Below are 24,135 nucleotides of genomic sequence, written 5' to 3' on the forward strand. Positions count from 1 at the left end.
GGCTTGGGTGCAGACACGAGATGTGGGGATGTTGATGAAAAGGAATGCAACGCGAAGCAGACCGGTGGGCGCACGGGCCGGGCGGTAACTTACGTCAAGCGAAAGCGTGTTATGTAATCTGACCCATGTCTGCCCTGTCTGCCCTGTCATGCAGGCTTCCACAGCTCTTGCGCAGACGCAGCACTGCGCTCCAAGACTTTAATACATTATCTCAGCGTTGATAATTACAAGTCTATATTCTTCTGTAAGGCTATGAAAATATGTAACAATTGAAGGTCGGAGTCTGTTTAGAGTTGGCGTTGGTTTCAGCCTAGAGGCCAGTAGTTTGGAAATATAGTTCAACGTCAACGTTCGGATTATCCTGGGGCTAGAGTTCACTTGGAACGGATGTAAATAATGAAGGACCGATCGTTCAGGATGAAAAACTCGACGTCGTTACTTTGAGCCAGACGCGGCTAGCGTCCGCCAAGTTTTAGCGTGTTCATGGCTAGACGACCTGCCAGTTCCGTCATATCCGTCGTATCGTCCACATCTGTCTTCAGCTGCCCCATCAAAGGGGACGGATGCGGAGTCTCCGGCCTTTCCTACCTAGGAGTATAGTCGAAGATCATATCAACTCAAAATCTTTCATCCATCCATCGTACTGCCATCCCTGCAGTCATCAGCGACTACACTTTGAACCCCGCAATAATCGCAATTTGCCTCTGCAGCCCAGCGGTAAAGAAAATTGTCGTGGGTCTTCGCTGTCCCCTCCTGCATCGCGTCCTGTTCCACTCGGGAGGATGCTCAGGAGAGAAGCGCTCATCGCGCAGAAAGACGCGTCGCCCACCAATCCCACCGCAGTCCCGCATTTCCTTCCTTTTGCCGTCTGTCCGCGCCAGTCGAACGTCGCTTGACGCAGTGAACGCCCCAGTTGCAACAACATCCCGATTGGTACGCAGTGCGCCTTGCTTGCGCGGCAGGGCCGACATCCTCCCCCGAGTGCCTGTTCTGGGGCCACGCTAGAAAATCACATCTCTAGTGGGAGACAGATTCACCGATTCCTGTCTCGATCATGTAGCCGTGTCTGCGTGTGCCTGTTACCAAGCGCCTGAATCCTGAGATGTGTCCGTGCAAATCACAGCGGTTTAACCGGCCGCTGCCGCTCGTATTTCCAGCATTCTGGCATTTCTACTGTACACCATCGTCATCCTTGTTCTTGGCGGGTCCAGCTCCAACGTCCGCGGGAATGATGCGTGGCAGTCCCGGACCCATAGCCCCATGAGCCCCGTCGAGATCGTATGGAGCTACAGGGTGCAGCGGCAGCCAGCGACTGACGCTCTTGGCGCATCTTAGACCGCTACCCGTTTTCAGCGTTTTCAGCTGTCCTTCGCTTCCTACAGTACATATTCGGCCCGTTGAGGACGAATCTGTGCGATTCAGAGCGTTTTCTGTGCACAACCCAGGTCACAGTGTGGAGACAATCCTCTCCTTCAGGAATGCACCCCGTGAAGGCAAGCATCAAGGATCGATGATTACCTGCATGAGGAGGATCCCAGCGTTTTGTTTTAATCAATTGACTTGCCCGGTGTTTCTTAGGGCACAGATGACAGATGTTGGCCGTCTTTTGACCCCAGAACCTCGACGCATGGCATATGCCCATGCGTTCAGGCAAGACGGGCCTTGTGAATGCCCTAGAGCTTTGCCGTACCCTGTACGTACCGGAAAACGGGGTTGACTGGGTGAAAGCAGTGGCCAATTTTCCTCTCTTCACCGTGAGGAAAGACGAGCCCCTGTCATGCAGACACAGGAAGATCTGCAACGGATCTGCGAGCAACTGGTTGATGGGGAAGCGGCAGCCCTCCGAGATCGCTCAAGTTCCATCACACTTACACGGTTCTACATTTTGTGGTGATTTAGTACCAGCGTTGCGCCAATCGACACAACACACTTGACGAGGCATCATGCTAATTCGAACATGGGCGAAGAAGCATGCACTTTCAATAGGCAAACCTCAGCTTCGGAAACATATGCTAAAGTCCGTCAGAATGCCGACATGCGTCGCTCATGTACATGCTGTAGCCGTCGAGAACACGTCGTGTAATTTACAGCGGCGCTACCTGGGACGATGACAAGGCCGCGTGCATTGCTAGACGTCGGATAGACGTCGAGCCTCATCTCCGTATGCAGAATCTGCTCGCTCCGCCGGCTCACATGATCTTGGAAACTACTCTTGTTCGATCTAGCTCGTACTAGCAGGGACACAACGCAGTGTGTCCAAGCAGCTGTTACACGAAGTCGGCAGTTTTCCAACGGTTTGGTCTAATTTCAGCGTGATTTCCGTGGCACGAAAACGACACTAGAAGCTTGATCAGTTCATCATTCCCGATGGTAGCTACGTTTTGCGTCATCAGATGATTCAAAGTCATAACACCATCTGGCCACCTCGGAAACTATCTTAATCACCCATGCACTGAACACGCCATGATTTACAAGTCTCGAATCAGGTTTTCCCATTGATTCAAATCCACGTCCAACAACAGTGGGCTTGGCTGCTAGTGCCTTCATCTCATGCCGCCACGTTGGTCGACGTTTCGGTCTGGCTTCTTTCCAGCGAACAAACGCGAGAGGATGATCCTCGCCGTAAACATTTATTTCAACATACGGACACTCGTCAGTCAACTCTTCACACTAGCCACAAGCGTCTCAAGCACAGATTTCAACGTGTCACAATGGCTGTCATGTCACTCGAATCTTGTTGAGAGGGCTTTTTGTGACAAGAAACCTCGTCACACCATCGTGGTCTTGTCAAAATGGTCGGAACGGGCGCGATCATTGCCGCCAACCCCAGTCAACTTAATTAGAAGAGTCGGGCCCAAGCAGCCTGTGCTTGCGCAATTAAGTTTGTGAAATCGTGCCCTCGCACCCGGCCGCAATGCGGCAATGCGCGCATGCAGGCTGATGGGAGTGGCGCCGATCCTTGCTTCCCATGCGGCTAAACCAAATACGACTTCGCACGTACTACCCATGTCGTCGCGTACTCATACCAACCGAAGATTTCAAGCAGCTCGATCGCCACTGATTCACGACGCAGCATTGTACATACATGTTACAAGAATAGCCTGAACCCATACACACGCGTTCCCCGATCTGCAGGGGCTTGAGTGCAGGGGGCGGTCAACGCAGCCAGCCACATATTACGTTGTATTCTCGTGATTTCGTCAAGAAGGGCAAAGCATGACGGCGGGTCAGCTCCAACAACGGATCCACGTAGTGTTACTGCAGGAAGCCCTGCCTGAGTAGCGGCTCTTTGCGACCAGGGTGCTCACCAGGTGGCATCGCATGATCCATTTTCAGCCCCGACATAATGTACTATGGCCGAGCCTTGCAACGACACTTCCAAAGAACTAAAGCGCCGCCGAGATAGGACAGGAAGGTACCAGGAGCATGCCACCGGCTGACCGACCCTTTTCAGCGCAAAAGCTCTAAGATCATCGTTGCAACGAGTCAGTGTAAAATTATGGCTACCCAATGTCCTGGAATCCCCGTTGAATAGTCTGAAGATCGAATGCTGCAAAAACATGACCACGATGGCTTCAAGTCCTGCCAGGAACTGCTCTCAAGTCGACAATACGTTCGGTCCCTGGGCTGGAGCGGATTGTCGAAGTGGATTTGACTTTACATTACTCTTCGAGGAGGCATTTTTTTCCATACTGCCCCTTGCATTTATCCTTTGCATCACCCCATTTCGCTTCGTCTACTTGTGGAAACGTTCGAAAAAGCTCAAGACGTCGAAGTTGCGGTTCACAAAGCTGGTAAGTGATGCTGCACTATACATCTCCGTTCCTAAGGCTCACCATAACTCAGCTATTATGGACTATCCTCATCATGTTCGACATAGCCCATCTGGCTCTATGGGTCAAGCACCGAGGAGCCCCGAATCGTGCCGCTACCCCCGCTGCTGCAATCAGCCTCGTTGGCTCCATCGTCCTCCTCGCACTCTCAGACTTCGAACATATGCGAACTGTACGGCCGTCGTGGCTTCTTAACATATATCTTCTACTCACCGTCATTCTCGACATCGCGCGATCGCGTACCTATTCACTCAGTCCCGACCTCGACGCTGTTGCTACGGTCTTCACTTCGCGCGTCGCCGTAAAATTGATACTAGCGATTGCTGAGGCACGGCCGAAGGAGCGACTGCTACTTCCTCAGTTCACAGACCGCACACCTGAGACCACCAGTGGCCCTTACAAGCGCGCATTATTTTGGTGGCTCAATGCGTTATTGAAGAAGGGATACACCGAGTCGTTGACGGTAGACGATCTTTTCCAACTCGACAAACACCTCCAGTCGGACCGTCTACACCATCTTCTGGGATCATCATGGGACCGATGTAAGTTTTTCCACGGCTGCTGACATATGCGATGCAGATTCACTAACTGCGACACCTTGTGTAGTAACGCGCCCAGGTCCACACGCGCTCTTTGTGACCACTTTGAGGAAGCTGAAATGGCCAGTGTTGGCTGTGGTCCCTCCTCGGCTCTGCCTCATTGGCTTCAACTTCTGCCAACCGTTCTTGATCAATCGAGCTGTGACATTCTCTCAGCAGGCTGTCACACCCCAGACGACAAATATTGGCTATGGACTGATTGGCGCATATGTCATAGTCTTCGTTGGAATTGCTGTACGTATTCGTGTCCGATCAATAGCACTGATCTGGTTAGGTTCTTGCGCTGACCATCATCATAGGTGTCCACGGGCCAATATCAGCACAAGACATTCAGATTCATTACCATGATGCGCGGAGGGCTAATCTCGATGCTCTACGGCAAAGCCACTGGTGTTGCTTTAACAGATGTTGACACGGCCTCGTCGCTAACCTTGATGAGCGCGGACATCGAGCGCATTGTTACTGGAATGGAGACTGGTCATGAGGTATGTCTGCCGCTTCCTTTGTTTTGATCGCCGCTATGGCCCAGTATCTTGGCTGCGATGGAGTGGCAGCGGTATTATGCGACTGCACAGCTCAAGCTTGAGACTTTTGCCGTTCATACATTTGTCGATATCGTACTGCCGGCACGAATTCTATGTTTGCTTTCCTCTCATTCATTGAAGTCACTGCTAATGTTTCGGTGTTCTTAAGGTATGGTCGAACACCCTCGAGATCGGTTTGGCAATGTACCTCCTCCAGCGAGAGCTCGGTGTGGCTTGTGCTATTCCCATAGGAGTCGCCATACGTACGTCTGGAATATCGGTATCAAAGGCGGCTTGCTGACTCGTGTCAAGTCTCTTTTCTCGCATCTCTGGGCGCGACCAGTCTTGTCATGCAACGCCAGGCGCTCTGGCTTGAGGCCATCGAGCGTCGCATCGCCGCAACTGGCGCTATGCTCGACTCGATGAAAGGTGTCAAGATGTGCGGTCTCACCGACGTGTTGCGAGACGACTTGCAGCGACTTCGAATTGACGAGCTTGAGATTTCGAAGAAGTTCAGGAAGCTCTTGATTTGGACTATGATGATCTGTAAGTTTGCTCCTCGAAAATGCCGGAGTATCCTGCTGATATGTTGCAGCCTACGTTTCGCCAATAGTGTCGCCCATCCTTGCCTTCACGGTGTTCTCTCTCCTTGCTGAGAAGAGTGGCGGGACGAGCACACTCGATACAGCGACAGTCTTCACTTCGTTGTCTCTTTTCACTCTTCTTGCGGAACCGCTCAGCTCGCTGATAATGGCGTTGATGTCGCTTATGGGTGGAGTCGGCTCGTTCAAGCGGATCCAAGAATTCATTTCCATGGAAGCTCGTGCTGAAAGGCGCAAATTTCCTTCCCTTCATGGTAGTGTCGCATCGAGTGTCAGTATCGACACAAACTCCGAAAAGGGGTCTGAACTGTCGCAGAAGGACGATTTTGCCGAGGAGGTTTTTGGTATGCATTCTTTGGGGTCCCATGCCATTGTTATAGAGCACGGACTCTTCGGGTGGGACAAAAGCAAAGGATCGGCTACCCTGCAGGACATCAACATGATCGTCCCGCGTGGGAAGATTACCATGGTCGTGGGTCCTGTGGGGTGTGGCAAGTCAACCCTGCTCAAAGCGGTACTTGGGGAGTTGCCGGTGATGGGCGGTACATTACAGCTATCATCCCTGCGGATCGCCTTGTGCGACCAGACTGCGTGGCACGTGAACGGCACAGTGCAGCAAAGCATCACCGGTTCGAGTGCATATGATCTACGGTGGTACTCATCTGTAGTCCGCAGCTGCGCATTAGATGAAGATCTCCGCCAATTGCCCCAAGGAGATCAGACGCAGATTGGAAGCAAGGGTATTGCATTGAGCGGTGGTCAAAGCCAACGCATAGTGAGCCATCCCGTCCCCCCACTCCACTTCCCCTGCGCTAACTAAAACTCTCTGTAGGCGCTTGCAAGAGCTATATATGCGCAAAAGGACATTGTCATCCTTGATGACTGTCTCAGCGGTCTTGATGGTCAGACTGAGAACAAGATATGGCATGGTCTTTTCGGTCGTGATGGTCTCTTGAAGCGGTGTAGAACTACCGTAATCATTGCGTCTTCCTCGAGTAAGTCAAGCTTGCCCCTCTTCAACTGCGCGCATCGCAAGGCTGAGGCTGATGGGCAATTGTAGCGAAACGCGTTTCTTACTGCGACCATATCGTTGCTCTAAATAAGGACGGTAAGATAGCCGAACAAGGCACTTTTGAGAAACTCAACCTGTCTGGCGGCTACGTGTCGGGGTTCGACCTTGCGCTGCCAGACTGGGACTTCACTCCAGAGAAGCACGAGTACGAGGCGCCGCCAAGATACACCGAGCAACAGGTAGGCAAACATGTCACCGAAGAAGAGATTCAGGCAGAGGCAAATCGTCGCACCGGCGATATAGCCATATATCGATACTACGTGGGCTCGGTAGGCTGGATACCTACCCTCGTCTTTATTATTTCTTGCTCCATCTTCATCTTTGGCATTTCGTTTCCATGTAAGTCTGCATACAATAAACTTCGTCGACCCGCGTTGACTGACCATAACAGCCATCTGGGTCAAGATGTGGGCTGAATACAATGAGGATCACCCTAATAAGCGTCTCGGATTCTACCTCGGCATCTACTCGATGCTTGGAGCTCTTTCATTTGGGTTTCTGGGTGTCAGTTGCTGGTAGGTTATCTTAGAGGGTTACACAGTATCTGGCTAACAAGATATCAGGCAATTAATCATCACTATGGTGCCGCGGTCGGGCGTTGCCTTCCACAAAAAGCTCCTCAACACGGTTCTTGGGTAAATTAATGCAGCATGCCTAGAACTAGAATACTAACGCAAGCAGATCACCTATGTCTTTCTTTTCGACTGTCGACACCGGAGTCACCCTGAATCGCTTCAGCCAGGATCTCATGCTCATCGACATGGAGCTGCCCATCACAGCGCTCAACACTTTCGCCAGTAGGTCTAGAAACAAAATATGCATGCGACCGGTGTACTAACATGCAGCTAGCTTTCATGCTTTGTATTGCCCAGATGGTGCTCATCGCAGTGGCAGCACCTTTTGCAGCCATCTCTTTCCCCATCGTGAGCATCATTGTCTACTTCGTTCAAAGGTTCTACCTGCGCACGTCGCGCCAACTGCGATTTCTCGATCTGGAAGCCAAGTCGCCTCTATATACACAATTTAATGAGATACTGGAGGGTTTGGCGACCATCCGAGCGTTTGGCTGGCAAAGCTTTGTGGAGGAGAAGGCCAAGGATCTGCTCGATCGCAGTCAGCGCCCGTTCTACCTTCTCTTCGCGGTACAGCGATGGCTGACGCTGGTCTTGGATTTTGTTGTCGCAGGTATTGCAACTATTCTCATTGTCCTCGTTGTAGTGTTGCGCGGTAAGCTGAGCGCTGGATATGTTGGTGTCGCGCTCCTCAACGTTGTGCTCTTTTCACAAAGTATCAAGCTGCTCATCACCTTTTGGACGCAGCTCGAAACACATATCGGTAGTGTGGCGAGGATCAAGAACTTCACTACCGACCCCACAGCTGAAGACAAGGACACTGAGGACCATATCCCTCCGGCCACCTGGCCCAGCCGGGGCAAGATTGAGTTCAACGACATCACAGCATTCCATCGGTAGGTCTTCTCAACTTGGCGCAAGTTTTTCACTAACATCTTCCCAGGCCCGGCGAGCCAGTCGTACAAGACTTCTCGCTCACGATTAAGCAAGGGGAGAAAGTTGCAATCGTAGGCCGCACAGGAAGGTATGTCTCATCTAGCCTCGCGTTACACTGAATCAATATACTGACAATACGTGCAGTGGCAAATCTTCCCTCGTCTTATCCTTGTTTCGCATGGTCGAACTGTCTCATGGCACCGTCACCATCGACGCCCTTCCGATACATCGACTGCCGCGTCAAACAATCCGGTCTCGGCTCATCGGCTTGCCGCAAGACGCTTACTTGCTGCCTGGCTCAGTCAGGTTGAACGCGGACCCGCTAAAGCAGAGTAACGATAAAGCAATCATCCAGGCGCTCAAGGATGTGACCTTGTGGGATGAAGTAATTGTGGCTAAAGGCGATGCCGATAAGTACGATCATCCGCTTGATGTATTGGTCGAGGAGTTGCATTTGAGTCATGGCCAGCGGCAGCTGTTCTGCATTGCGAGAGCGCTGCTGAGGAGATCCACGAGCAATGTTCTCGTGCTTGACGAGGCTACATCGAAGTAAGCACATCCTTAACTGCTTCCTTGCTGCTTCCACACTAACTTCCCATCAGTCTCGACGCCGCCTCCGACTCCATCGTACAGCGCCTCCTTCGCCAGAAATTCTCCAGCCATACTATCATCGCAGTCGCGCACAGACTGGACACCATCCTTGATTTTGACAAGGTTGTGGTCATGAATCAAGGTTCGCTTGTCGAGTATGGTAAACCACATCGTCTCCTAGACCAGGAGGGTAGCTGGTTCAAGAGCCTGTATGAGGATATCACCAGCAGTGGAGGTGAGGGAGAAGATGACATCACACAGATTGAGTAGTGGGAGACTTCCAATAATCATCCTTGGCGTTCGACATTCATCCTCTGAGGGACAAAAGTACATACCATTGGCCGCGTATATAGCCAGGACACAGCATCAGGAGTATCAAAATTGCATTGAGTTAGTATAGTATGTTGTCTATATTGTATTGTGAAAGTCATACCGCATGGTAAAAGGGCACATCACATGATCATATAGGAGCAGGGTGAATGCGCAAGGCACATGACTTCTCATTTTCACCCCTAACCACAGCAGATGCTGTCTATCCTCCACCTATCTTAAAAGTCACCCCTTCTCCTCCATGCGTCATCCTGTTCTCCTCCGCCCTATCATTCCTTCTCACTGCACCTGCTCCAGCTCCACGAGAACATTCAGCCCCTCCTGGGCACACCCGGTCACCAACCACATCTGGATCTCGCGAAGGAGAAGGACGACATCACCCACCCTGGTGAAGTAGCGCGTCCGCGGGCAGTCAATGAACTCGACGCGGATGCGACGAAGCTGGGGGCAAGCGAAAATGCCGCCCAGGCCGTACTTGTCCACGACATCGTCGAGCGACATTACCTTGCGCTCCTTGGCGCGCTCTGGGTCCACTGCCTCGATTGCGAGCATCTGCCGCTCACCGAAGCGCGACGTGGTGATCCCTGCGGTGTGGAATCGGAGCAAGATGTCCTGGAGGCCAACCAGGGTCTTCGTCAACACGAAGTAGGGGTTCTCGCGGCGGTTATGGGCAACGCCCGAGAACCAGTAGAAGCCAGGGAAGGTCACATGCGTGACAGCCTGGTGGAGGAGGGGAAGTTGCCTGCATGACAGCATGTTGGCCAGGAAGTGCAAGTCTGAGCTGCTGGACACCTCGAAGGTGAAGAGGGTGATGTGCGGCAGCAAGACGTTGCTCCACAAGTTGTAGTTGGCCGGAGTGACCACGAAACCATGGATGAATGCCGGAGAGGCGACATTGGCACCCGGGCGCTCGCGCTCCGAGGCGATGGAGACCGTGATCGGGCCTGCAGTGATGATGGCTCGAGCTGCTGCGTCTGAAGCGGCAGCGGCCATGGCGACAGGGGCTGCTTGGAATGGTGCAGACAGTGGTCCACCGACAGGACCGTACTGGATGCGAGCGCGACCAGCATCGCGAACCGAACTGTCACGAAGGGATTGACGACGCTGCAGACCCTGAGTCTAAGTTAGTACATGACCATTGTGATACATTGAGAATACATCTTACTGTCATCGCGGGCGACGAGGTACCATTTCCAGAGGCGTCGTTGACGAAAGCACGAGTGCTAGCGAGAGGAGGGTTGGCAGCGTTGTCGTAGCCAGCATGGCCCATCGCACTGCTGTTCGAACCGCCATATGCATTGCTGTTGCCGTTCATGTTGCTCGCCGTGATGTTGAAGCCGCTGTTGACAGTCATGTTGCTGCCTTGGGTGCGCATGCCGTTTGCTCCAGCGTTGTTGAAGGCACTGGGGACATTGCCGTTGCGCTGGATGTTGCGGTTCATCATGTTGTAGCCGGTGTTGACGCGCGCATCGTTGCTGTACGCGTACATGCCTTGGTTACCGGTGTATATGGGGCCGGCATTGCCATAGCCTGAACGGTTGCTGGGAGGGGCGAAGCTGCTCATGTTACTAGCATTGTTGCCAGTGGTGTACATGCTCGCGGCGCCGGGATGGTTGTTGCTCTGACGTCCTCGACCGCGGTTGCGGTTGCGGCCGCTGCGGACGCGCTCTTCGTTGTTCTGAATACCGCTCATAATTGCGGATATGTTGAAGATACAGCTTTTGTGAGAATGAACGGTTGCTAAGCTCAAATGTCCTCCTGCAAGGTCCTAAAGACGCTCTGCTGAAACGCTCCAAAGATCAAATGCAGTGTGACTAGTACTGCTCAGCGCTCTATTTAGAATACGTACGCAAAAGGCTGCTGGGCTTTGTGATGCTGTAAAGTTCTTGCGTATGCGGAAAGCAGAAGAGAGGGCTTTGGGCCGTCGTGGTGGGAAAGCGTTGAAGTCGTGGAGTGAGAAGGTTTGGAGGCAGCTGCAAATTTTATGTAGTCTTCGAGGCACGGGCTTGTTGTGACAAACGCGCTCTTGCAATGTGCTGCGCGGTAAGTCGTGGTGAGGAGCGTTTGCGTTGGGATTTCTGCAAGACAGAGACTGACCACGAGGTGAAAGAGCGGCAGGCACAGTCAGGGGGTTTTCCAGACCACGACGGCGACGAACGGCGGTATCGACGGACCAAATACTTTCGAATTTTCCCATATCGCATGGCCAGCAGCGTTTCTGCAGCTGTTGTGGCCTTCCGGGACATGCAAACGACCGCAGCAGGAGGGCATCGCGGGTCGACATGGCCCAACATCGCTCTTAAAAGTATGTGATTGCATATAGGTGAGGGCAGCATGAACGGAAACGCAGCCAGTATCGCAGGCTGAAGCAATTCATATAGCCACTTACAAGTAGCTCAAGTCACGATGTGCAAGTCATGCTTACTCTCCATGGTTTTCTGACGACGTGGTACACAAGATGAATGATCAAAACGGCACGGCAATTATGAGTAGAACGACACGAGAACAATCAGCACGTGTAATTATCTTTAGCTCGAGCATTGGTGCGCTGGAAGATGAGTAGCCTTGTCAAAATGTACAATTTTTGATATACCTCACTCGTGCTTCAAACATGAGAGATTTTATTCAGATTTGAACACACCAGCTTCACAGCCTCATCAATTCTCGATCCAAAACTTCCATCTCTCCAATGTTTATCACCTCCTTTGCACTGCAGTGTTGCCAGGTGACATGTGTCCTGATCGTCAGACAAGGGTCAAGCAGCCATCAAAATGGCATGCATGGTCGACGAGCACACCTTAAATTGAGACACTCCACAAGAGTGCACATGGTTATCACCAAGAGGGTCATGAACAAACACCTACCAATAATCACCACACTTCTTCATGTCCATGTCCTACCCCCATATCTCACCTATCTTCCTCGCTTCCTCACGCCCTCAGCGCACTCAGGATAACACACTTATCATCAGCCTCCTTACATCCACCTCCACTGCGGTCACCCCGATCACCCCCTCCCCGAAGCCCAACCCCCTCACTAGCGCCACCCTCGAATCCTCCTTCTTCCTCACTCACTCCCTCCTCAACCTCAGGATGAACGCACTGATGCCCGGCCTCATAACATCCAGCTCCACCGCCGTGACCTCTGTGACACCCTCCCCCTCCCTCAACCCCCTCATCAGCGCCTCTCTCAGATCCCCCAATACCCCAACCGACCTCGGCGTCTGCTCAAAGAACCCATGCTCAACCTTGACCACCAGCCTCTCCAGCTCGCTAATCCCAAAAAGCCTATCAAATTGGTACTCACGAATCATGTATTCCGCATCCACCGTCTTCGGCGGATTTCTCTGTAACTCCATCGCTTCATTCCGGGTCGTAGGCGGGTGCGGCCAGTCGGGCGGAACGAAGAAGTCGCTCAGCGCGAAACTCAGCACCAGGACCTTCAATTTCGTCGCCTGCAGAATCGTGTCCATGACCTCCGTCGCGCGTCCCGGTGTGCGCGCCACACTCGCGAAGTTCAGCATCGTCAGATTGGCAATCTTGTCCCAGCCATCGCCCGCGGGCAGCGTTTCGAAGAAGTTCTCGAGGTAGAGAAAGTCTGACGTGGTGCCGATGTTGAGATAGATACGGCGCAGGTAGGCGGGCACAAATTCGTGGTAGATGGCGGAGGTGGTGTAGGCCAGGCTCGGGAGGAATGTGACGAGGCCGTCGGTGGTGGAGCCGCCGATGATGGATTGGGTGGGCGGAGGGAAGGACTCTGTGAGGATGCGGTCGGCGCTGACGTTGATGACTTTCGGGAGGGAATCGATGAGATGGGTGTAGACGATGTCGCGAAGTTCTCGTGGGAGGGCCATGGTAGATGGATAGTACTTGTTGTGCGGTATGGAAATCGATATATGGTTATATCTAATGTGGCGTGTCGTGGGATGTCCTGATTTGGTTTTGTAAGAAGTGCTCTTTGTCATAACAAGAGACTGATGATCGCTGTGACAACGTAACCGAGCTCAAGGCAGACGTAGATGCCTTGAGTAAACAATTGTGCGACAGTGCTACACGGAAACATATAGCGAAAAGTGAAAGCTGTGCTGAACTGTCATTCACCTACGTTCGCGTTATGTGAGCGACACAGGGGTGGAAACAGCATCGCTGGTAGCATTCTCAAACATGTGCAACATCAATATCCCGATATTGACTATCCAGCTCGAGTAACAGCAAAGAAGCGCACGACTAAGGTGATGAGATGAAATCGAAAGGTTGGCAAGGTCGTTACGCAAAACTTCTGAGCCACGAAGTTCCCGGCTGGCATGGTCAGGTCAGGGGTGATAGCGAAACATGGGTAAAGATCAGACATAGTGAAAGCATAGATGGGAGCTGTCGTGACCGCTGAGGTGGCCAAGTGATATTCGAGAGCTAAGTATTTCGATTGACATTTTGTTCAGGGCAGTGATGTGGAAGGATTTGAACGCGCAACTGGTAAATCTGTGATTGATATTGGACCAAGACTTAGCCTTGTGCCATCTCCGTCGATGCTTGACCACACGTTAAGTGCTTACGTGATCCTGTACGCGTTCCATATTACGTGACGTATCCCGTGCCCGCTCGCTGGGCGGTGCAGCCAGAATCCCCAATATACAAGCGGGAGATATCTCAAACGACTTAAGAGTGAAGATAGAAACACATGAGTCACTACGGATTAATGGGGACGTTGAAATCGCATTGGGGTGAAGGAACGAAGGTGTGTGACGGCACAACTTCGGCAACAGTCCGAGACAGATGGGTGGCTTATGTAATCCCCCGTCCCGCGATGCAGGGACCGGCATTACCTGCGACGCGCCCAGCGCCGAAAGGACGAGGCGCAACAAGGCGCCCCTGGACAACACCTTTGCTGTCCGAACTCCGCCCAAGAAGAGCGCACTGATACGCATGTAATCTGACATAATAGCACCGTGTCTTCTTCCCCATCGTCGCGCATCCTTTGATCATGGCTTCTGTGTGCTGCTAACACCGACTCCCACTCCTTTGTTGACGCGTTGCCCTGGTTCATGCGCAGACACGAGTAGTAGCATTTATCCGCTGTAGGTCCCCGATGGCGTCGCATCTGCCTCGAGATTCAGTCGAGGAAGACGAATCTCTGCTCTCCTCCCCGCACGAATCGACGTTCACCCTCCCTGAGCCCAGGGTGCCGAAGAAGCCATGGGTGTCTCTCGTGGTGCTGGCGCTGCTCCTGGTCACCATCATCGACGTTGGCGCCTTCCTCGCTGAACCGCCCAAGACACGCATATACGAGACCAATATCTGCCTCGCATACTATCGCGAACACGACGACTCCGCCATCGGCGCTGACGGGCGCATACCGGAACAGCTGTGCAAGATCGACGAGGTGCAGCAGAAGCTGGCTATGATCTTTGGCTGGCAGGACACTTTCGATGCAATCCCCGGCATATTGCTCGCTATCCCGTTTGGGACGCTGGCGGACCGGGTCGGCAGGAAATGGATCTTCGCTGCAAGTCTGCTGGGTTGCTGGCTGAGCTCTGCATGGGTCCTGCTCGTCTGTAAGTAAGCCGCAGAATGGGCAATTCGGAAAATCTGGGGTAGCTAACAGCAAACAGGCTACTTCACAACCCTGCCGCTGCAGCTCACATGGCTGTCATCCGCCTTCTTCCTGATCGGTGGAGGACCTCTAGTCGCCGTTGCAGTTGCCCTGACCATGATCTCGGACATCGTGCCACCGGACAAGCGCACCACCGTATTTCTGTATGTGACTGCCTCCGTGCTGGTTGCGGAGGTGGTTGCGCCGGTTATGGCTGCAAAGCTCATGGAGAAGGGCGATTGGATGCCCTTGGTGCTGGCCACCTTCATACAGGGAGTGGGCATGTGCATATCCATCTTCTTCCCTGAGACACTTCATTTGCGCGACCTGCCAGAACCAAAGGATGACGTAGACCAGACCATCGAGCTTCAGCCGAAAGGCGGCCACTTCACGCTCAAAGCGCAGCTGCGGAACTTTCACACTGCATACACTTTCATCCGAGGCGACATGCAGCTGGCGTTGGTGGTCTTTGGTTTCATGGCCAACAGGCTTGGCAGACAAGCCATGTCGCTGCTGATCCGCTATGCTTCCAAACGCTATGGCTGGGATATCAAGGATGCCGCCTACCTGCTTTCGTTCCGCGCTGCGACCAATCTTGTGGCTGTGGCTGTGTTCCTGCCAGCGCTCAACTGGTTTCTTATCAAGCATCTTCGACATCCGCCCCATTGGGCAGATCTCTGGACAGCGCGAGGATCAATCATCGTGCAGGCCGTTTCCTACATTATCATGGGCGTTGCCGGATATCCTTCGCTGCTCATACTTGGTCTGCTCGTCTACAACATGGGCACTGGATACAATGCAGCCTTGCGGTCTGTCGCCATCCACGCAGTTGGCGGGCAGTCCAGTCCCGACGTTGGGAAACTGATGAGCACCATCGCCATTTCTGAAGCTATAGGCGCAATGTTTGCAGGACCAATGCTCAGCCAGCTGTTCCAATGGGGCATGGATCTTGGTAGCGCATGGCTCGGACTACCCTTCTTGGCCTGCGTACCTGTGTATGGCGTTATGACTGCGATCATGTTCATGATTAGCGCAAAAGACAGAGATACGGGGTATGTGGAGGTGCAGAGCGAGGATGAAGAAGACGCGCGCAGTGAGCTCGGCAGAAGTTCGGCGCTGGTTGAAGCGCGTAGTCCAAGGCACGTGCTTTGAGCCATGCCTCTAGATCTCTGCAACGACCTTTCCTTCTCGTGATACATTGAATCTGCTTGAAGTGATACTGTTTTGCTTCGTGCTCACTCAAAGGTATCCTAGTATGCTTCACTCATTCACAACCAGTCGATATACGCACTCGGCGCTTCTGCCGTTGAAGCAGGAGCACTTGCCTGCTGTAAAACAGGAAGGCGCGACACATGGTCTGACAACAACGAATGGAAGTCACAACTGCCCCGCTCTCACCTTCTCCTTCTCCACTGTAGCAATGTCTTACTTCCTCATGTCGTGCTCCCTTGACATCGTTTCTGCTACTTCATGTCAACACCTCTTTAGCAGACTTCGCTTTGTTGGACTCCCCATCTTACTGTTCCTCTTCAGCGTCATCAGTTTTATCTCACCACTCCAATGCTGGCTCGCGCCTCCAGCGATGCAGGCACGCGTCTTCGCCGCTCCAAGTCAACGTCAACTGTACACAGGCACCCACCCCCCATCTTGGAGCTATTAGACCCGGATCTCGCACGTCAACAGGCTGTGGCCGCTGCGACGGCTGCTTTTGTGAGAGCCCATACCCAAGGAGCCGCTGACAGGACGAGCAAGCGAAGCTCCGAAGTCTCTAGGTCGAAGAGCAATGCCAGTCGAAAGTCCATCACCATGCAGGGCCAGGGAAGTCACTTTCCGCCCCGTGACTCCAGCTTCCGTTCCATGCATCCCCAGAAAACTGGACAGGATGCCACCTCGCAGCGGCCATCGCGAGCGTCGACAATCAACACCGAGACGTTTCCGCCTTTCCATCCCATGCCCAGCATGGACAGACCAGTATCGGCACCCAGGCCCCTTTCGGCGCAGCCGTCCATTGCGTTCAGTGAGCATGCACGTCCGAATACGCAACCAAAGGCGGGCCGGCTGAGCGTCTCGTCTTCAGTCACCTCACAGCAGATCCGGAAGGCACGATCTATGTACTATGCGAGCAGTGTTCAGACAGGCTCACCGATTGCTCGACCGCCCACCATGTACCTTACGACTCCACCTCCGGTGACAGCAACTTCAACCCTCGAGATACCCGTTCAGGCCGCTTCAGCTCGGGCCCTGGCCCCATCCCCGCTTGCAATGCCTCGCATTCCCGTCACCGTTGAGACTAATGAAACTGTCGACAAGGCACGAGACAAGTACTTGCAATCTTTCCAACAACGGTCGGTCAGGCATAAGCCGTCCTTGTTCATGGCGCCATTCATGAAGAGGCAGGGTAAGGGCAAGAGCAAGCGCACCAGTTCCAGCTTTGCATCCGTCTCCGCAACCAGCCACCGCACACCAGAGGACTACACGCCCGATTTTACTCTCACCGACTTCATGCCCCAGGTAGAAGCTAAGGACAAGCGATCATTCTCCGGATCGCTCAAGAGCAAACTCAAGCGGGTGTTCAGGCGCAGTTCCAAGCCAGCTTCGGATTTGCCTGTCCAACAGATACAGGCAAGCCGCGACTACTTCGGCACAGCTCCAATCGACATCCATGATTCCGAAGACATCTACGATATTCCAAGTCCGGACGAAGATGTACTCCAACGTGTACGTGCTCGTACTCCATCGTACGCGCAAAGCCGCCCAGCTTATACCAGGTCCGGATCACGGTCGAGCAGCAACGTAAGCGCCCGGAGCAAACGAAGCAATCCGAGTCTACACAGCGAAACAAACGTGACGAATGTTTCTGTATCACGCGTGACCAGTTGGGGCACGACATCTACACAAGACACACTAGCACAACGGGCGATCAAGCGATTGACGATCATACATGAATCCAAGGACAGTATCGGCAGTGAAGCGGACCAAGCAGCTTCTCTTTTGACGAAGCGAAAGTCACTTCCATCGGGTACTCTTGCAGCTTTCCGTGATCCTATGCCGATGGAAAGTCTGTTGGAAGAAACGTCGACACCGATCGATCCCAAGCGCGTCTTTTCTGCGTTGATGAGGGAGATTGAGATCTCCAAGTCAACAGAAGATGCGCCTCAGCCTCCTGCCCATACTCCTGGTGCAGAGAGTGATGTTTTTGAGTCAAGCAAGACTAAGGTCCTGCACTCGGCTGACAGAGATCTACACTCGAGCGCCAGTCGAGACTTTCGGATGGAAGTGGGGAACGAACAACGACCGCCTTCTCGGCGCGGACCCAGTGCCGCAGCGCAGAGCACACAAGGTAAAGCTAGCTCTATCAGGACGCTTGGAAGGGCCATCCGGTCCACGATCCGTACTGTCACACCTGGCGAGCAGCGTTCCTCACCGTGTCCTGTGCAACACACTAGTGTTCGTGGAACAATGCGCATTCCGAGGGATGAGCTGGACCCGTCGGCTGTTGCCACATCATCCGATGTTGAGGAAGATTGCATCAACATCGATACAAGGTCGGTGCTGCTGATTATCTCCTTGACACACTGTGGACTGACTTGTGCATCACTAGCCAACCTAAGCACACGCGCGAAATGTTTTCGCCCTCTCGCGAGCAGATCGAACGAAGAGTATCAAAGGCCAAAGAGCGCTGGAAGACACCTCTGGACGACGTTGCGCAGCTGCAGTTCCCGCGTGAGATGGAGCGGACATACAACGTTGCCGAATTCACTCAACGTACTGTGCAAGAAGACGATCAACGCGAATCACTGGAAGAGGAGGTGGAAGTCCATCGAACCGACATTTCTGGCCCGTCTGGAACACCTTGCTCGCCAACGCAGCGAACAATGATGTCGCCCTTATCTCCAAGCGTATACTCGCGAAACACTGACGGCATGAGCATACTCCCAAATGACAGCGTTATGTCGTTCAGTGGACAAGATGGACTTGAGCGTCATCACAACGGAGGCTCAGCCGTCATCCTGACAAGCAAGTCGGTTCGCAGCTATGTCGTGGGTACGCCGTCGCCACGCCGCCCTGACTCAGCTCGTTCTAGCCGTGACTGGAAGGCTTGGCTGTCTCACGAGGTCTCCAACATGGAGTTCACAAGCCAAGAAGATCTTAGGATTAATGAGCAATACCTCACGCCTTCTAGTAAGTATCGCAGGTACAATACGCGCACGTCCCATTATGAGCAGGATGATACGACCGTGATACTACGCCCATCATGCGATACCATCACGCCCCACATCGAACCAATTACGCTGTCAGTGCTCGCGGCCGAAACTGTGGAAAGACATACGTTACCGTTATCAGTCGAGCAGCGCGCTACGACTCCAGTTGGAACATCTGTACTGGAAAGATCACAGTCGCACACGGACACATCCAAGGAAGTTACCCCAGATAATTCACCCCCGAATGTCGAGCCGATGCAAGGAAAGAGACTCAAGAGACCGGAATCAACGCCCCTGTTTTCAAGGCAGCGCCCTGCTCTGACCCCGAGCCACACTTCCTCCACATCACAGCCCCTTGTCGAAACACCAAGGTCTGCTTTAATGAATGACCGCTTCCCATTCATCGACACAGGTCGCCGGTCGAGCAGCAACAGTGCTAGGTCTTCTCGCAACTCACGTTCGCCGCCTGATAGTGTTGCTTCTTCATTCAAGTCAACGAAGGGAAGTACCGGACCCAAGATTTACTCTGATCTCTCTGCTCCTCCAACGCACCAAACATCACAGCGCTCGCGCAACTCCGCTCTGATGAGCAGTGAAGGCCGACACGCAAGTAAAGAGAACTTGACACCACCTTCCATTATTGGTGTCAAAGGTAATGGAAGACCAAGCATATCACCATTAGGACCGTCGACTCGCGCGAGATCGCTGCAGCCGCTCTCTTCAGTCGCGTTAAACCGCAGCACAACCAATATTGGCCAATATACATCCAACATTCCGGAGATCAAGCACTCCAAGTACATCTCAAGCCCAGCTGCGTCGCCACCACGTCCCAGAATTCGCGCAATCTTACGAGAGGCATCCCCAGAGAAGCTGAGTCGTCGTCCCAAGAGCGCACTCGACCTTCGTGGAGCAAAAACATCGCTCCCTCGCCCATCGACAGAGTTGCGACGCCCAGCGCTGCACCTCAAGCCGTCGACTAGCTCCTTCACGGAGAGCCGGGAGCCCAGTCCAGGTACTGAGGGCCGTGCCATTGATAGTATCCTCGAGGAAGGCGAGCGCAGCGGCAGCATCACGCCCGGTCAGCGCATGGCAGATCGCTTCCTGCGCGAGAGGAAGAGCATGGGCTTGTTAGAGGGTAAGAAGCTCAGAGGAGGTATGAGGCTGGTCAGGGAGGATACACCAGCATTTTTATGACGTGCGAAGCTAGAGTAATGGGGTGGATCGTTGTTTGGATCGTTGTAATTGAATATTGAAGGTTGAAGAGAAGTGCTTGCGATGGCTGGATACCTTGCATAGCGATATGATGAAGTATCGTAGGGTGATTATTTGTAATGCACGTTTGATATCTTCTATGCGTTTCTCGCTCTTCGTGACGCCACTATCGGAACGAAATGACTTTGCCTAACGTTCAAGCAACATCAACACCAACCAGCATGGAGTAAGAAAGCTTGATTGACGTTACATCACGACCAAAACGGTGAATGTGGGGTACCCCACAACCCACATAGGCAGCTTTGATGAACCACGTCGATCATCCTGTCGGCAGTCTTCCTGCGCAGCCGTGACATCCATGCTGCCGCAGCTGTCTGTCAGGCTCGCTACCGGACTTGAGATGGTCCCCACATGCGCAGGTGATTTGCACGTTAGGTAAGGCGGTGCGGTGACGCATGTGATCAGAACGGACGTGAGATGGTCACGCGATATAGAAGCGGCCATGAATTGAATAACTTGTATATACCAGAAAAAGAATTGAATGCTCCTCATAACACCATACCAATGCAACGCCATCCCCATCTAGTCTACCCAAGTTTAAATCTAACTCTCAACACCCTCGCGTTCACCCGACCACTCCCCTAGAAATCCCACAGCGTCCCAAAAGCATGCAGTCCCTCCGCCCTACACCCCTGCATCATCTCATCATTCCCCTGACTGTTACTCGTGATGAAAATAACCTCCGCGCCGAATCTTGTCCACGTGTCGCGCAGCAACTCCATTGTATCCGGGCGACCGCCGCGTTTCTTCGAGTCCCAGAGGATCATGCGCTCGGGCTCGATGTGCTTTTTAATCATGCCGGTGATGGTGGGCCCGAAGGTGCGTTCTTGGTCGGATCCGATCCAGATGAGGAACCAGTTGGGCGATTGGATGCAGGTGGAGAGTGCGGCGCCGATGCCGGTGCCGGTGCAGATGCGGATGCCGCGGGTGAACATGGCGGAGGCGTGGCCCACACCAGCTATAAACATTGTTAGCAATTTTCTTGGGGTGGGAAAGGAGGCGGTGGACATACCGAACTTCAGCTCACGTGTCCATACAGTCTTGGGTGGGTTCGTGACGAGGTTCTTGGTGAAGTCGCCCTGTACGCCGCAGATCATGTAGTGGTGCGTGGACTTGCGACCGGGGCTGATGATGCCGAAAGCGTGGTACTCCATGATTGATGTGCGGCTGATGCGGCCGAGGAGACCTTGTTGCATGCCGCGCTCGAAGCGGAGGACGGCGACTTTGGGTGAGGGGATCTCTACTTCGACGGAGACTTCGCGGAGGGTTACCCAAGGAATTAGGACACTAGTGAGTGTTAGTCAGAAAAGGGGAGGTGGAGTTGGGGAACGTACAAGATGGTCATGAACACTGCGAACCAGAGTTCTTGGGCGCTGAGTAGGGAGTGCGCATTGGTGTGCCATTCGCCTCGCTTGATGTCGTATACATCGCCCATGACAACGAATACCCAGGTCATCTTGTGGATGTTAGTCGTGCCCTACAACGTTATTTGAGGTAACATGACTTACAGCGAGGCCCAGCCACCCAACAAAGCGGTGATGCTTTTCGAACACATTGTGGTAGGTACTATTCGTTGGTTAGTCATCACTCGTGATATTCGAACAAAGAACCACTGACTTGCGGATCCATGGGAACGCGCTCAACACCGAAATAATGATAAAGACGTTGGTGATGATGCCGCTAGCGATGACCGCCGGATGTTGAATCGCCCGGTAGCGTATAATGTCCACGATCTTGTACACTAACCACCTGCAGCCCAACATTAGCCTAGTTGCTAGAAGATCGTCAGAGGGGTCCTTACGCAGCGCCGGAAAGGGCGCATCCCGAGTGTATACCGCCGACGTGCTGCAGGACAGAAGTTGCTGCGTATTTGACGCGCAACGGCGCCCACTAGACGCCGGGTTAGCTGATATCCATCAAAGGGTCCGCTGAACTTACACCTCGCAGGCCGTAGATGGCGACCATGTAGAGAAAGCGCATCCAAAGCTCATTACGGAACAGAACTGCGGAGAGAAGGTTGCCCAAGACCAGGGCCCCCAGGTGGTTCTCTGCGTAATGAAAGCGGCCGAGCGCAGTCATGATGATACCAGCAAGGTTGAGCAGGATGATGAAAGTGAAGAACTTTCGGTACGTGTTGAACCACAAGTCGATCAGGACCCATCGAGGTATCTTCTTCTTGATTGGTGTGGGCTTGGCGGGAACTGTCGTCTTCAGTGCTGTAGCATTGATTGATCCTCGCCGCACTGCTGGGCTCGCTGCTGGCCATGATAGCGAAAGATCTGGTGTGCTGGGGTTTGGTGTTATTCCCTCGTGTACTGGCGAAAGCGGTGAGGGATGTGCGTTGAGCCGGAGAGCTTTTTCTTGGCCGAGATATGCGAACGGCGGCGGTGCTGTCAGTTCTGTTGTGCTAACGTGCATGCCTTTCTCAGCGTCATCAATCGACTCGTGACTAAGGTCACGAGAAGGACGACCTCGCGCTTGGTCAGCCATGCTGATGACGTGTACGTCTATGCAGAAATGCAATATGGTGCTGGAAAACTTGGGACAGGGGTGAAGACTTCGAGACAAAGGTGCTGAGAGAAGTGGAGCAGGGGGTGAATGGTGTGATGAAGATGAATGCTCCCGCGAGACGCAGTCTTATTCAGTCTCTCACGGCCAAGCCCCACAACTTGTGTATCTCGATCGAAATGATGCCGACGTAGATTTATGCTCAGATACAAGCTGTGGATTGAGCTAACCCGATTCTGCACTGATGGGTTGAACCCAGTACCTAGGAGGGTGTGAACGTTGAAGCGGCACGAGGGTAACTGCCGCCCGTGCTTCTTGTTACACGGAGTGTCATCCATCTAGTCCGTCGGAGGTTAAATGAAGCGATATTAGTGGGATTTCGTTTTGCTCGTCCTGTGCTGCTGTGATAGGGCGTCCCGAATACTCAACAGCGCCCCACTACCGACATACAAGTGACCAAACATCGGTAGCAGAACATACAAAGGCGAACTACCGAACGCTAGCTGGTATAGAATTGACCGTGTGGCGACCAGGCTGTGCGTTGTGAAAAATCTCAGCCGCGCAAATCTCCGGAAGGTCAAGATCCCGCCAGCAAACTAGCTGCTCTGTAGCTTCCATAAGGTTTACAGGCTTCTGATTGATATCGAGGCTCTGTTGCCCCCGGTCCGAAGTCCGATGTACACTCGAGTACCCCACGTGTCAGGTGGCAATCTGCAGCGACCAGAAACCGGGTTTAATCTGGGTGATTGGGGCTCGAGTCGCGAGCAATCTGATAGGTGCACGGCCTACACTTCACCTTTGTTGTCTCCAAACATGATCTCATTGTACAGAAATCATTGAGCGTGAGCAGAGTGGAGCGTCTGACTGTATGCGAGATTTCGCCGCAAGCCATGCTTGCCTGAATTAGAACTTGTGATACGAAGATACGAAGATACGAAGACTTGACGTTTTCTGCTCGAAATAGGCAAGGAAAAGCACAGTGTTGCGATGCAACAACTTGTATGCACCCTGCGCGGATCACGCGTGGCGGGCCCAACCTCTGCGAGCAGCAAGAATACGGCAGCATTCGTATACGTATTTTTGGAACCAAGGAGGAGCGTGGAAAATTGAATTTCGGCAGCATAATCGCAACACGAGATTTGGCGGCGTATACTCCGACAGACGCGTCATTGGAGAGGAACGTCTGCAACACAGTCAGCGCTGTGTTGTAAGGCTTAGGTCAGGCTGCACAGTGTAACCAGAGGCTGATGTAAACGAAGCCAGTCTGGCTTCTCGAATAATATCGGCGTTCCGATACTTTAGAGTGCTGTTTATCTCCTGCCGCAGTAGTGTTGGTTTTGTGATATTTTGGGTTTAGCGTTGTAATCTCGGCCCTGTCTACATGGGCGCTTCATATATTGAAGCGTCACGTGCTATGCTGTATAGTCGGCTATCCTTCTTCGACGCGGAGTTGGACATGTAACTACCCACAGCAATTGATGAAGTAAATCTGTAAATCTTGGTTG

General features: G+C 53.0%; 7 protein-coding genes across 7 annotated transcripts; 3 read left to right on the plus strand and 4 right to left on the minus strand.

The window, feature by feature from the left end:
* Positions 1-1,170: 1,170 nt before the first annotated feature.
* Positions 1,171-1,942, minus strand: SNOG_14835 (hypothetical protein; the record flags this gene model as incomplete). Its single annotated transcript, XM_001804958.1, has 3 exons — positions 1,171-1,409; positions 1,702-1,851; positions 1,873-1,942. The coding sequence occupies 3 exons, from the start codon at positions 1,940-1,942 to the stop codon at positions 1,171-1,173; spliced, it is 459 nt and encodes a 152-aa protein (XP_001805010.1).
* A 1,627-nt stretch (positions 1,943-3,569) lies between these two features.
* Positions 3,570-8,999, plus strand: SNOG_14836 (hypothetical protein; the record flags this gene model as incomplete). The annotated part of the gene is made up of 16 exons (XM_001804959.1): positions 3,570-3,794; positions 3,847-4,375; positions 4,440-4,666; positions 4,732-4,917; positions 5,126-5,219; positions 5,269-5,502; positions 5,552-6,333; positions 6,391-6,553; positions 6,676-6,969; positions 7,022-7,145; positions 7,194-7,265; positions 7,312-7,427; positions 7,480-8,098; positions 8,146-8,226; positions 8,283-8,687; positions 8,741-8,999. The coding sequence occupies 16 exons, from the start codon at positions 3,570-3,572 to the stop codon at positions 8,997-8,999; spliced, it is 4,410 nt and encodes a 1,469-aa protein (XP_001805011.1).
* A 339-nt stretch (positions 9,000-9,338) lies between these two features.
* SNOG_14837 (hypothetical protein) lies at positions 9,339-10,752 on the minus strand (the record flags this gene model as incomplete). The annotated part of the gene is made up of 2 exons (XM_001804960.1): positions 9,339-10,140; positions 10,238-10,752. 2 exons carry the CDS (start codon positions 10,750-10,752, stop codon positions 9,339-9,341), a joined length of 1,317 nt encoding a protein of 438 aa, XP_001805012.1.
* Positions 10,753-11,090: 338 nt separating this feature from the next.
* Positions 11,091-11,426, plus strand: SNOG_14838 (hypothetical protein; the record flags this gene model as incomplete). Its single annotated transcript, XM_001804961.1, is given in 2 exon segments — positions 11,091-11,364; positions 11,383-11,426. The coding sequence occupies 2 exon segments, from the start codon at positions 11,091-11,093 to the stop codon at positions 11,424-11,426; spliced, it is 318 nt and encodes a 105-aa protein (XP_001805013.1).
* A 703-nt stretch (positions 11,427-12,129) lies between these two features.
* Positions 12,130-12,912, minus strand: SNOG_14839 (hypothetical protein; the record flags this gene model as incomplete). Its single annotated transcript, XM_001804962.1, has 1 exon — positions 12,130-12,912. The coding sequence occupies one exon, from the start codon at positions 12,910-12,912 to the stop codon at positions 12,130-12,132; it is 783 nt and encodes a 260-aa protein (XP_001805014.1).
* A 1,232-nt stretch (positions 12,913-14,144) lies between these two features.
* Positions 14,145-20,200, plus strand: SNOG_14841 (hypothetical protein; the record flags this gene model as incomplete). The annotated part of the gene is made up of 7 exons (XM_001804963.1): positions 14,145-14,610; positions 14,668-15,787; positions 16,280-17,366; positions 17,417-17,441; positions 17,557-18,193; positions 18,250-18,830; positions 19,263-20,200. 7 exons carry the CDS (start codon positions 14,145-14,147, stop codon positions 20,042-20,044), a joined length of 4,698 nt encoding a protein of 1,565 aa, XP_001805015.1. The 3' UTR covers positions 20,045-20,200.
* A 503-nt stretch (positions 20,201-20,703) lies between these two features.
* SNOG_14842 (hypothetical protein) lies at positions 20,704-22,612 on the minus strand (the record flags this gene model as incomplete). Its single annotated transcript, XM_001804964.1, has 7 exons — positions 20,704-21,080; positions 21,135-21,409; positions 21,472-21,599; positions 21,631-21,688; positions 21,740-21,871; positions 21,924-22,012; positions 22,070-22,612. The coding sequence occupies 7 exons, from the start codon at positions 22,610-22,612 to the stop codon at positions 20,704-20,706; spliced, it is 1,602 nt and encodes a 533-aa protein (XP_001805016.1).
* Positions 22,613-24,135: the final 1,523 nt, after the last annotated feature.

Source organism: Parastagonospora nodorum (genome assembly GCF_000146915.1).
Source record: "Parastagonospora nodorum SN15 chromosome Unknown scaffold_34, whole genome shotgun sequence".
Taxonomy (NCBI): Eukaryota; Fungi; Ascomycota; class Dothideomycetes; order Pleosporales; family Phaeosphaeriaceae; genus Parastagonospora; species Parastagonospora nodorum.